The following is a 14,764-nucleotide window of genomic DNA, read 5'->3' as shown; positions in this document are numbered from 1 at the left end:
GGACACAAACAATTGTGTAATAACACTCTAAATGAATATAATATTATAGAAATAGGCGTAACAATTACACAACCAACACCTTTATCAATCGAGTAATTATAAATATGGAATTATATTTATTTAATGAAAATCCATTGTGCCTCTATTGTGTTCTAGCACATTCTACAATATAACCAACCATTCCAACCTGTAACGTGTTATAAGAATCTTAATACTTTATAATGTCATTTCAAGGTCTTAATTTTTATATACATCGCGAAGCAATAAAAATTTTACTATTCTTGTCCGTATAGGTTTTTATAAATATGATTGCATCCTTTTGTAAAATTTAATGATTGAAAACCTGCTTCTTTACGTAACCAATCATACACAGAGACTTGACGTCATATTTAGGTTCAGATATTTTGGCGTGAGTAGGAAATACCTAAGTTTCAAAGTCTCTCATAACATAGATTCGTAAGAAATGTTTGCGAAACACATACATATTTTGTCGCTTCCTAGGTTTAGAGGCATGGGGTTCTTTTCATGTTTTTGTTTTATAGGCGTCCTTGTGGAATGTAGAGTTTGTGTAAGTGTGGCCGGCTAAAAGTAGGTTCTTGCTATTTGATACGAAGGCCGTCACACTTGCCGGTATTCTGAAGTACGTTTAGAGGGAGATCGGCCTTAGCCTGGCGGTCATCCCGAAGGCCCAAAGGTTACCATCAAATCAGGGCGGCTCAACGCCGGGGCGTGAGGCACGGTGACCCCAACATAACCACCTAGCCGCCCCTATGAAGGCTGGGCGGTAGTCACAAGGCACTTTCTCCGCAATACCAAAAAACAGTGATTGGACTGCGACATGGCAATACTTTCGTTAGCCCCGCGTGGACACCGCTCGTCCGGGCGGGGTGTGTTGAGTGTGTGGTTGCTTTCGTGTGTTTGTATTTATTAAAAAAGATAACATAACTAATAATTGCCACGTACAATTATATAACACAATAAGTTACAATTTGATTTACACAAGTTTTTTAAAGACAAACATTGTAACAAGTAAAGTTTACACACTGGAAATGAGTGGAGTACAATATAATCTGTAGTTTGTTCTAGAATAAATCAAAGGTAATTGCGGGTAGGTGTAGACTGTGGATTGCGAATGCTACCTTCAAAATCCAGATCGACAACATCGTTGTTTCAACATAATTTAAAGGGCTCACGGGGTTAACGTTACATTTCCTTAACATTAGTCATTCAGAAATTAAATTAAACCATAATCTCCATGCTTATTGTCAATACCACGTTCGAGTTAATTAAGAATAAGTACAAATAAAATACTAATACTACCGGTATACTCCCTATAGTAGTGTATAGTCCCGTATAGTATTGCTATAATGTGGTATAGTACGCATTTCACATACGATTACTTCCATGATAAAACCAACTTAAAACTAATCGATGACGTAATCTAATACCCATGTTCATTCGCAGTAAATGACCTCACAAATACGTCATCATTATTTTAAAATAAAACAAAGGGAAAAACCCATACAAATTTGTTAATAAAATGCAAAGCGCTTTACGTCAGTAAACAATCGTAATCTTTCATCTTTGTCTTGTCTATACGATGTTTAATTATCCATCTCTGTTTTACCGGTTTTAGTAAAAACTATATGTTTATTATAAATATGCAATGCTTTATCTCAACAGTATGTCTATAACGAGTGTTGCGTGAACTTGTGTGATTTAAATACAACATAAAAAAACAACATAATTAGTGTTGTGTGAGTGATTAAAAGAATAATCAGGTGAGATAATATGTCAATGATCTATCTGGTATATTGCTGTTTAATTTTGAGTATTCAATTCATTTAATTGTCGATAACCTTGCTGCGTTCTTGGTTCCTGCTACCTATAATTTACTTAAATAGACGCTTCAAATTATCTCAAATTTATTAAATATGCATATAGTATTATTAAATTGATTGCTTTTGTAGCAGAAGTATCAACTTTATACGAGATCTTGAAATTTCATTCTAACTTCACCTACTTTCATAAATTTCTTTGTGTGTGGATAGTATATGCAGATTCAACAGAGAAAAATATTTTAACTACCTCTCACGTATATATACAAATATATATTAAATCTCAATCCGTCTCAAAGTGCTTGTTCTGTTTTATATCTGCAATAGCCTTTGACTCGACCTACCAGTCACTCTATGATAATTTAATAGTTAGGTAAATATTTGTGTTTGTCGTAAACTCATCTCATGGCTCATAATATGAAATACTGATCTGCCTCGTTTGCATTTTAGAAGTCTCTACAAAAGCCTTGATATTACAAAAAAAAATATATATACATAGATCATGCCTCACTCCCATGGGGTAGGCAGAAACTGTAGATTGCCACTTTGCACGATTCTGGCATACTTCTCTAGCTACCTCTACGTTCATCAATCTTTTCATGCCTTTCGTCCGGTTAAGGGTACTTTTGACCTGGCCTTTACTAAGAATGTCAGAAATCTGAGATTCAAAGGTTCGCTGCGGGCAGTATAATAATTATGTTCCATGTTATAAAATTTAGTTATTTTAATTCATTCAACCTAGAGGGCAGTAGTTACAAACAAGGATAAAGTTAAACGCTAGAAGTTTCTACAATATGCATAAAACGTAGTTGCACTAGTCCACCTTGAAATAGATTATAAATATCCATTTATACAGTCTTTTGTCAAATAATTTTGTACCTATAATAGTGAATCACACTTACTATGCTATTAATTTAATGTTCGTTTTTAATTTATGACCTGTTAAAGATTGATAAGTCTAAAAACTTAAAATATGATAATGCAATGAGAGTAAGTCTAGAATTAAGTGCTAAACTACTTCTAGATTAAGACACTAAATCAAGATTTGTGTTTACAGAAATCACCATGAAGATGTACATCGCTTTAGTGCTTGCTATGGTAGTAGCTACCAGCGTTGCCCAGAGGTCTCCGTTCGCAAGCCGGCCAGTTGGATACCCTATAGTCACTACACTCCCCCCTGAAGATGGATTGGGAAACAGGTAAACATTTCAAAATAGCTTTAACTGGGTTGATAGTATTCAAATAATATTTAAGACTACCTGGGCAAATACACAAAACCAAGATGCAATAGTGAATTATTATATTGAGAATGCATTATGTTCATCACTATACTAAAAATAAAAAGGAATCTCGAAATTAAAGATAAACTTTAACAAGGTCAAGTAAAAGCGCCTAAGATCTGCTCACAATTCAATCTACGCAAATAATTTAATATAAGCGGCGATAGCCTAGTTGGTTGTGGAACGGACTGCCGAGACGAATGTCCGCAGGTTCAAATCCCAAGGGCACACACCTCTGACTTTTCAAAAAAAATATGTGTGTATTTTTGTGTGCTTGCTTTAACGGTGAAGGAAAACATAGTGAGGAGACCTGCATACCTGAGAGATTCTCTATAGGATTTTCGAGAGTGTGTGAAGTATACCAACCCGCACTAGGGCAGCGTGGTGGACTAAGGCCTAATCCCTCTCGGTAGTAGAGGAGGCCCGTGCCCAACAGTGGGATAGTATATAATACAAGGCTGATGTTATTATTATTTATTATTATTATAATCTATTTAATCACTATTATCTATTTCAGATTCGGCGACGATGATACAACTACAATGAAACTGCCAATCGAAGCTCTAGGCGACGCGGAGCTAGTCAGAAGACTGAGCAAACTACCTACAGACCAGCAACCATTTTGGCTGCTTAATTGGCTAGCGCTAGAAGCCAACAGAAAAAACCCGCAAACCTTCCAGCAAAGACCTAACAGCTTTGTCGATCAAAACTAATAATTTAGAAAACTTACTTTCTACAATACCAAAGATGTTTATGTAACTTTCTACGCGTTTACTTATATATGTTCTTCTTATCTAATTATACATTATTTTGTATAAATCTGATACAGTTACTATATTTGTTTGTATTTATATTTTTGTACTTTTATGTCATAAATTGGAAATTAATTGTTATCTTACTAATTGGAAGTTTTGAAGACTGCTTTTGTAACTATATTTGGAATTTCTTCTCGTTGTTTATAGAATAATAAATTATTTTATTACAAATGTATTCTTTTTGGGAAGCACAGAGAGTTTAATTTTAATTGTCGCCAATGTAGCAACCGCTTTCCGACATCGTGTCAATTGGCTAAAGTAGCTTAATAAAATTGAGCGCGGAATGCCTAATTTTTAATTCAATGACTTCAAGATAACCCAATAATATTAAATATTCAGGAAACGACTGTAACAAGTAATATAAATATATTTTTGAAACGTGATAAGGTCATCAAAGTATCGCATTTTGCAATTTTTTATTACCATTGAGTTCCTGAAGAATATAGCAATTATTAATAATTTATTTGGGAGTGACGGACACCGATTAAATTGAAATTCTACATCAAGATTTTAGGCCACTTGCTAATTTAACTTATTTTGAGGACTTCATTAGACTAAAAATCCAATGTCTCAATCTAATTCTATATTATTTAAATGGGCACGACAAAGTGCACTGCACCTGATGGTAAGTAGAGTGGGGCCCAATAGAATGTCGACTAATGAGAAATGATTACCACTTAGCAGTCGACACAAGTATGCCGGCCTGTTGGAACCAGATGTACTCGTACACAGAGTAATCCCGGAGCACGATACACTTATGTGAGCCGCTATGGTGGGTTTTAACACCTTGTGTACAGTGGTCGCTATCCGAGTGAATATAAAATATATCCTACCACCAGCATTGAACAAATAATTGTCCACTTTGTTAAAAACATCTATCTCACCAATACTTTTTACCTCAACGGCTTTATATATCGTTTGTTTACATCGAATACACGATAATTTCCAGTGAAGCCACGTTCGCACACGCTCTTCAAAAAATATATGATCATCAATAACTTTCTCTGAATTGACAAATTATGATCCAACCTCGCGATACGACTTGGATTCATGAGTTTATTAGGTGTGTATCTGAAAATGAACCTGTGCGAATATTTTGTATCAGGGTATTTTTGTATTGGGATTTTCGTTATATTTTAGGATATAGAATGTTTTGTAGTAAATAGAATAAGATATTTATGTCGTTTCGTGTGTTTATATTAGGATCATATTCATGATTTGTTATAGAATGAAATGTATTACCAAATAAGTGGTTCTTTTCACTTATTATTTTTTGCATGAACTGCTCTAAACAACAATAAAAAATCTACGGTATTTTTTCCTCTGTACCATGTACTGTAGTTTATAACTTAACTGATTTTGAAAAGAGCTACACCAGAGTTTCTTACCCGTTCTTCTGTGATGAGAACTGCTTTCCAAACTGGTGGAAGAGTAAATATTGACGGTAACAAAACTTTCAAGGTCAAATAAATTATATTATTTTATTTCACTATTCAGACAAGTTTTTAAAATAGAATAACTTATATTAGACGAATGACAGATCATTCCTTACGTAAAAATACATTTCATGCTACAAACAGAAGTACGATATGTTCAACATATTGTTTAAAGTATTGTCACTTGATTGAATGGTTATGGTTGACCCGAAGCGGCAGATCATAGAAACTGCAAGAAAATCATTACAGTGGTGTGACTCGTTCCTTAAAACGTAGAAGAAGATGAAATATACAATATTTTCAATAGCCTGGATTATTTTGGCGATTGGCGGGAATAATGGACCTAATCTATATTCTAGTAAAGGTTTGAAATGTAATGACGTCATAATATGTTATATATAACAAACCTTATGTTAAAAATACTATAAATACAAAAGTACGTGAAAATGTTCGGATGTTTGTTACAAGTAAACACAGAAACAGCTGAAAGGATTTCGATGAAATTTGGCGCACCCATAGACCACGTCCTTGATTAACACAGGCTATTGTTTATCTCGCTAATTACTTTATTAATGAACTTCTTAATGGGATTTAAATAGATGGCGCTGATGTCGTTTAAATGGCAGTATAGAAAGGCTTTTCACGCGGGCGAAGCCGCAAGCAACACCTTACAGCACCGAAAGATGAACCGACACAACATATAGGTACTAATATGCATAAATGGGGTCTGCAAATGGTTCTTATTATAATTAGATTCTACATGAAGGGAAACCGGCAAGAATCGGGATATAAGGACCCTTCGGTACCTAATGGCCAATGACATCTCGTGTATAATAATATCAGCTCCGCTTTCTAAAATATTTTATTATTAGTCACGAGTATCCTCTACTACTGAGAGGGTGATCTCTAAATACTATTTTTTTCTTACAAGTGCTCCACGATATTATACAATTCCTTTTGAAATTTTAACAAATAGTTCTGTAAGTCTCCTGCACTATTAAGTTGCAATGGTCAAAAGCACATTAAAATCCAGGCAATTTATCAACGTCTCGGTAATCGCTGAGATTCACTTTAACAATTTTATACGCCATTTTCCTACAAACTATTCTCAAACTAATGGGAGCTAATAATTCACGAAAACTTCGTGCTTTAGTTAGCAGAACAGGCTTGCAGTTGAATTTGGCCTGGGTCCAATGCCGGCATATTTGTATGTCCAGCAATTTTAATATAGAAATTGATGTGTCACTTGCCAAAGTCCTCAATAGGTGAGGTTAGAATCTGGCACGTCTTAAGTCTGCCTAATGAATAAATTTTTAAAATATTTTAAAAGAGCTAATTTATTCTTAATAGGATATATTGTAAAAAAAAATTGGTATAATCCGCGCGTAATAAGAATGGGATGGAACCTTGTCAACGTAAAACAAAAATAACAATTCGCGAGCGAAGTAGCGTACATCAATTTCCGAGTTTAAATTGATAAATTAAATTGTCTTGTTCCGTTTTGTATTGTTGTGTAAAACCAAAAAAAGCAGTTATTTCAGCACATTCTCTTCATATTTGTGTACGAATTAAGCGTTAGGTAATTAATTATATTTATCTGAAAAGTTTCAAAATCTTTTTATTTAATTTGTATGTTTAAAGCATCAGCGCGAGTAGCCGATATTAACAAGCTGTGTTAGTTGCAAAAGGTCGCATCTCATTCTGAACGCGCGCGGATAATAAACGATTTTACAATATTGTGAGATTTTATACTATAAATAACTCCTCTGTTGCATAATTTGATTAAAACCTAACGATAATAAACAATCACCTTTGATATTTTTTCATTGACATTGAAGATTCTTTCTTTGTACCCAAAACAACCCTTAGTGTCATGCGGACACATTTTTACGTTCAGTTGCTCATAAAACCTAAAATATTTATTTTAATATACTCAGAAGGGATAAAAATATAATTTGTAATAGTCCTATGGTATATAATATCAGAATAATGATTATCATTTACTTTTTCTCTAAAACAGAAGTCTTTTAGTCTAAATTCATAAACTTTAACAGAACGCCAGTCTAATAGCAAATATAATTATCTATCCACATTAGCAAGCTATACCCACATATCGCTCCCTTGGAACTTAGGTGACTAACTCAAAAAATACATTTTGTTGGAAAAAAATATATATTTGAAAACAATATAAAAGGCAGTAAATTGGGCGGTCGCGGCGAAAGTGAGAATCTGTTTCTATTCTATAATTATTTTTTTTCGTTATAGCATTATACAGCATGCTTTGGAAGATCGTTTTTTATACAAAATCTGAAAATATACACATTTTGAGTTAGGTCACTTAGTTTTTAGGGTGCGATAAATAGTTTACCTTCTTTCTAGCTTTTAAAATAATATTCCCCTTGAAAGCAGTTCGTAGGCAAATTTCGGGACGGTATTTTATCTGCAGTGTGATATTTTCTACCTCCATTAACATGTGCCGGCGTAATTGTAGCAACCGTTGAGGGACAAATATTTTAGTAAACATAATTGTGAGAATACTCTGTATTGAACATTTAAGATACACAATATTTAAAGTTTTAAAATTGTTCAGATACTTTTGAGGTTCAATGTAGAAAACACTATGTTATGTTTGCAAAACCCAGTGGCTGTAGTTCTACGTGTACAACGGAATAAAAAAATATTTTTTATTACTAACATTTTTTATAGTTAGTCAGGCTGTTGTGACATGCCAAATGATTATTTATGTCTACCAGCGATTTAAAACACAGTATTACTAACAATGAATTATAACTAGTCTGCAAGGCTTGTATGGAACAACAATTTCCACAGTCACTGGTATTCTAAGCCATGAATAAAAAAATACGATACGGCATCGCGACATGTGTATGCTCTATGATACGGCGTAGTTTCTTTTTAGAAGCCCGTAAAAATTTATTTCATTTGGATTGATCTGTCTTCACATCATCGATTTCAAAAAAGGAAGTTTTGTATTTAACAAAAACACGCCTTTCTACCCGGTGAAGTAGGCAAGATGCATCTAAGGCACTCACTTTACCCCAAGTGGGTGTGTAATGGAAGGTTGAATTTATTGTTGAGACATGTTGTTAGTTTTAGGTTCTTTGTTAGACTGCTCATAATACTATACATTACAAGTACACACACTACAGGTGCCGTCTCATGATGTGATAGGGGCGAGCCTGTCTTCATTTAATTCATTCATACTCGAACCATAAACCTAAGATATATACCTAAGAACATGCTATTAGTAGTTATTTGAGGACAATCAAGTCGAATTATAATAAAAAAACATGATTTTTTTAATCAGCGACACAGCAGAATGGCTGTTGACGATGACCCATTACTGAATCAGTAAAGATTAAAAAGGCATTATAGCAAAAATATTTATTCACATACGACATTCACAAACTCTCTTTCACTAGTAAGTAAAAAAAAAACAACATTTCATCGAGGAATCGGAATTTAAATAATTAAAAGCAAAGCTATATTTCACTAAAAAGTATTTGCGTCGCCAACAATGGCCTCAATACAAGAAGTGAAGGTTAGTAAAGAAATGACCCTATACATGAATATCAGCAAAACATAAACATCCCCGGACGATCGGCACGGTTATGTCAGCCTATTTAATTGCTTCTCGCTCCGCTTAAAATATCCCACATAAAATGGTACTAACAAAGAAAAATTGGACACAACTTATGTCTATAACAGCATAAAACCGCTTGTTATAAATTCAATAACTGAACAACAAACAATTAAGGAGTAAACAATTTGAGAAGACGTTTACGAGAATTTAATTAATCTCCAACATGGCGTTACTTCAAAGTTAACTGTTGAAATTTGATTGAACTTGCTTCCTGAGAAAATTGATAATAGTTGATAAACAGTAAACTAACAATCACCTCTTTGGTGTAATTAAAGTATAATGAAGATAAAATAAAATAAAATAAGATAAAACATTTACATTGTAGCCAGTGTAACTACTGGAATAAGACTTAACACCGCGATGGCGAGCGTTAAGTGAAACGAGAATTTACTAACAAAAACTTTACAATGAATGCTTCATCCAAAAGAAATATTAAATCCGCCTCACATTCTTCAGAATATAACATGTCGCTTACAAAAACCAAAACACTGATGAACATTCAAAAAAACATCACTCAAACGTCTCCAATATTTAAAGAGAAGTTCAAAATACCTACACATGTACAGTACAGCTACGAGTTATATATTGATATAACTCATTCATATGACCAAAATATTCGATCCGAACACAGGATGGCGAGCGCGGCGGAATACCAAATACTTTGTAATTCAAGGTGTTGGATGGTGTTTCTACTATTTATGCGCCGTCGTAAGCATTAGCATCAGGCTAACGACATTCTCGTCTTGTAAATCAAATAAATAAAAAAATAAAAACTAAATTGTTAGTAATAAGTGTTTTTATGAATGTTGATACATCTTTATTTCCCATATGAACATTACTACACTAATAAAATTGAACCAATGTTTGTTATGTGTAAATTTATGCTGTTCTTATGAATAATAAATAAATAAAAGAAGGTTTGATTTCTAGGTGGTCCAATAAATGTATTAAAAATCATGGAAGATTTTTTTAATATGGGCGTGAAAAAGTGACTGTTCTAGACCTGATTATGTTGAGTAAGGTTCAAATAGTCTCAAATGACGAGAGATGATTATCCCTCGCCAGTCGCCATAATTATGACGGCCTGTTTTAAATAAAGTACGGGAAATTATACTGGCAAGCTTTTACCCCATAACACCAAATAACGTATAGTCTTTGGATGCATCTTATTAACTTACCGTCAAAATGTACTGATTTTACTCGCAATGTAAACATAGAATTAGATCTTAGAAACCCACACCGAATACAAGTTTATGCTCCAAAGTTAGCTTCACACATATAAGTTTGTGAAATTTAGTTCCTAACAGGAGTCTGGCGTCTTATTATTTCACTTCAACGCCCTCACCATATTACTTCAAGTCGAACATAAGTTGTGCTTAATTCTTAATTACACCGCAAGAATCCGTGAAATCCTTAGTGGTAATAAAGCTTATAATAAGATAACTACAGTGTAGTGAGTAAAGGCTGTCAAAATTATGGTCGAGATTTTGATTTCTAAGGAATTTGTAATATTCAAAATCCTACTAATATTACAAATTCGAAAGTTTGTGAGGATGAATGTATGGATGTATGTTTTTTCCTCTTTCACGAAAAAAGTACCGAACGGATTAGGATGAAACTTTAGAGTAATATTGGTTATACATCAGAATAACACATGGGTTACATTTATAATGATCTTGTGTAATTTGGTCATAATTATACATAATATCAAGTAAGTCGGAAAATAAATATCCCCTAATACTCATTTATATGTTGTTGCTTTCTTTATGCGTAAACAGTATTATCTTGGGGAAATCTATATTGCTAGATCTCTGTAAGATAGTTTGTATACTAACACGTATAAAATTGTACAGTGATTTTCAAACGTAAAATAGGTTCACCTAAATAGTGGGAGAGTATATTATTATGTTATAGAGCCAAAAAATGTAATATTTTGCATAAAAAGGCCGAATAGGCCGAGGTAGAAATAAGGTCTGACACAAGGCCGATGTGAACGTTGCTGTTTCATTTAGCTTCGGACAACGCCACGCAAAACCAAAAAAAATCCTTCAAAAACACCCACGCAATTTAGGCGGCAAACGCAAAATTTATTTATAAGGTAGAAAGGAATTTCGCTTTATACTCGACTATTTTCATTCATCTAAATATTCAAAGGAATTTATTTGAAAGAAAACATAAGTGGAAAATGTAATCATATTTGGAATTTACGATGATTGGAAACATGAAACAGGTTGTTGACTTCAATGAATGAAGCAATTTCCTCCGATCGAGGTATTTCTCTTAAGATATTTTTAAACAATGCATGTTTTTATCTGAGCACAGTAAAGTGGCTAAACGAAGTTGTCGTGCAGGGGCCTTATTCTCTATCCCGCACGTTATTTTAACAGTGCGTAACAAGCACGTAACACAACGCGTCATGTTTAGGACTATAGAAATTTGCCTTACAGAATACCATTCCACACACATTTCTCGAAGATAACATGACACGGCCGCGTTACGCGTTTACACTATCATACAGAATAAGGGCCCAGAAGGTGTTAGCTTTTTGCAGCGAAACAATACACTACTACGAAATTGTAGTAAGGATGATATGGCAATGCTGACCGTACTATACATTTAATATCTGCCGAAGTTGTACCGCGCAATACAATCTACACATATAATAAAACAGGGGACTCCTCTTTTCGGTCTGTCTGTATTTTATCGATTTTCCCAAAATCAGATCATGGGAAGGTTTTACTTTCTATCCCAGGGCCCTTATTCTGTATGATAGTGAAATCGCGTAAAGCGGCCGTGTCAAGTTATCTTCGAGAAATGTGTGTGGAATGGTATTCTGTAAGCCAAATTTTTATAGTACTAAACATGATGGGTTGTGTTACATGCTTGTTATGCACTGTCAAAATAACGTGCGGGATAGAGAATAAGGCCCCAGGAAACTCTTTCACACGGGCGAAGCCGCGATCAAAAGCTAGTCTACAATAAACGCATCAATAAATGCATTATTTAAAATAGCAGCAAACGTGCTCTCCAGTGAAGTATAACGTACTTCAATAAACAAATTATTCCCTGACACGTACTGATGACACGAACTCTGGCATGCGCTCGGAGCGAGTGTTCGAAAACTTAATTAAATTAAACCGCTTACTGCCATTAAGTGGGAGTCATTGGCGAGTCCCGTAAGATAGTACCAGTGAACTATTTCGTTTTAACTACTACATCTAATAAAGTAGAGTTAATAGTTTATTTTTAAAAAAAATTAACGAGCGCGGCAAAGTGCCCTGCACCTAATGGTAAATGGAGTGGGATCCAATAGAATGTAATATAATAAATATTTACAAAAAAAAATAATAGTCGTAACTGAACCCCTACAAACAAAATGAAAGGGCATTTACTAAAAATAATCAACCTTGAAACATGTTCTGTGACCCGGTAGAACAAAACTGCGGAATTGTGCAATGAAGTATAATTATTATATCCATTTATGTACTTATTACGTTACTTGTTACAACAAAAAGTGTTATACTTGACTAAAATTGGGTTCATACTGGGTCATGTGGACATTGCTTTACTAAAAGAAACCTTATCTTCTTTGAAATAACGCTTTACAATAAATTACTCGAACCGCAGGTGTGGAATAAAAAAATAAAAAATTCGAACAAAAAAAAAACAATAAAAGTAAGTCTAATTTTACACATCCTAATGCAACTAACTATTACTACTTACTCTAAGAGAACTCGTCGCAGCGGCAACATCATACTTTTAGTAATAAATACAGTCCCGCACACATCATATTCGCATAAAACTAGAAAATGATAAAAAGTCAGAAAACTGAAACCCGGATTCTTGGTGAAAATATTAGTTATTCGTGGATGATGTTTAGCATCATGTTAGCGAAGGCAAAGACGGTTTAATTCATTAATGCTAATATGGTGGATGGTAACTAACAAAACAATAGTTCTCTGACAAATGAAAATCTATGTTGAAAATTAAAATTTTCAAATCGCCTTTAAACTTTTGTGGCACTAAGTACAATCATTTTTTCTTCACTAACAGCAACTACAAATGGTATATTTTATTTTAATTAAAGAAAAAAAATATATTTCAATTGAACTGCAATGTAATGTATTATGTAATGTATGTTAATGTATAGAAATTGTAAATTTGTTCAGCTACTTTGACTACAGCGTACATTCATATTGCAGACAACATTATCTGCAGTTTTTTAAACTGAGGATTAGCAAGAAGACTTGCAGAAGTTGACTACCGCAAGCGATTACCGTATACAAGGTGTAAAACCTGCTATAGTGACCCACGTAAGAGTGTCGCGATCTGGAATCAGCTTGTGTATATCCGGTTCATACAGGCCAGCATAGTTGTGTCTACACTCTAGGGGTAATCATCTCTCGTCAGTCGACATTCTCTTGGATCCAACTACAGTTATTGTAGCCAGTGTAACTACTGGACATAATAAGACTTAACATTTCATGTCTCAAGATGGCGAGCGCAGTGGTATATCAAACAATACTTTGTAATTCAGTGTTCGATGGTGTTTGCACTGTTAATGGGAGGTCGTGTCGTTTACCATCAGACAAACGGCAAGCTCATCTCATCATTCAAAGCAAAACTTAACCATCAGGTGCTGTGGGTTTATTTTGCAGTGCACTTATAAAATAGTATATACATATATTGCTGCAAGAACTTGGTAGGCACAACTTAACACTTATTATGCATGTGATAAGTACGAGAATGCATTAATATGTATATTTTAACACAGTTTACCTTATCACTTAACGTTGTTCCAATTGCAATTAGTCTAATTTTTTTCTGTATGCAATACTGTTAATTTCATTGGCAATACCTAATAAATAAATAAAAAAAATAACTTTAAACATTTATTAACAAATTCAACTTTGGTTACACAAAATCTACATGTAGGTTCACACCTCTGTACCATATAGGTAGAAGTAAAATCAACTTAAATTCAATTGATTAAAGTTTATTATCGTTGAAAATGCTCGGCCTCTGAGGATATGTCTGCGGATTCTTCATCAGTTCATCATATTTGTCCCTATTTATATACCAGAAAGGTTGTTTGTCGATTGGCAATTTGTCCAGGCGGTTGGCATATTCCCTATCGCCATTCAGCTGAGGAGGTAGGGGATCGTCTCCAAATCTGTTTGTTATTTCCGAAGGAATAGTCGTGGGATACCCGATTGGCCGCAGACCAGCATAAAATGGTCTCTGGCAGAAACTGGGCACCACTATCGACAAGATCAGGATTATGGTTGTTGGCGACATTGTGCTGAAAACAAATAATTAAATATTTAAGTTATATTTTCATTGACAAATGAGTATGTTTTACCCTATATGAGTAGTACAAGAATAAAAGAAGATACTAAGGGCCTATTCCATAAATTACAAGTATATTTTATTTGACAATTATCGTATTAAACAACTAATGTAGACAGTAGGTAGTACTTATTCTGTTATATTTTATTTGGGGACACAGAAAGCGACTTCTGTATTTGGTCGGTTTATTATGACGAATAAAGTTTACTCAGAAATTGTCAAACAAGCCCTCAGTATACAAACAAACGCAAAATATATAACTATATTATATATATAACATGCAACTGTAAACACTTCAAATTGAACAGAAGGAGAGTATCTCTTAAGTACTAAGGCACTAACATACAGCTGTAAACACTTTATATTAAACAAATACATACGAAAG

General features: G+C 33.9%; 1 protein-coding gene across 1 annotated transcript; it reads left to right on the top strand.

Annotated features, from left to right (window-relative positions):
- The first annotated feature begins 1,582 nt into the window (after positions 1 to 1,582).
- LOC115442713 lies at positions 1,583 to 4,124 on the top strand. Its single transcript, XM_030167850.2, has 3 exons — positions 1,583 to 1,781; positions 2,896 to 3,037; positions 3,636 to 4,124. Exons 2-3 carry the CDS (start codon positions 2,904 to 2,906, stop codon positions 3,829 to 3,831), a joined length of 330 nt encoding a protein of 109 aa, XP_030023710.1. The 5' UTR covers positions 1,583 to 1,781; positions 2,896 to 2,903; the 3' UTR covers positions 3,832 to 4,124.
- Positions 4,125 to 14,764: the final 10,640 nt, after the last annotated feature.

The sequence above is a fragment of the Manduca sexta genome, chromosome 10 (genome assembly GCF_014839805.1).
Source record: "Manduca sexta isolate Smith_Timp_Sample1 chromosome 10, JHU_Msex_v1.0, whole genome shotgun sequence".
NCBI lineage: Eukaryota > Metazoa > Arthropoda > Insecta > Lepidoptera > Sphingidae > Manduca > Manduca sexta.
This window is presented reverse-complemented; position numbering and strand designations above follow the sequence as displayed.

Bases quoted from the DNA above. Each gene is read 5' to 3' on its own strand.
- LOC115442713 (XM_030167850.2), top strand. From the start codon at position 2,904: ATGAAGATGTACATCGCTTTAGTGCTTGCTATGGTAGTAGCTACCAGC. The intron at 3,038-3,635 runs GTAAACATTTCA...TATCTATTTCAG, and splicing joins GAAGATGGATTGGGAAACAG to ATTCGGCGACGATGATACAA.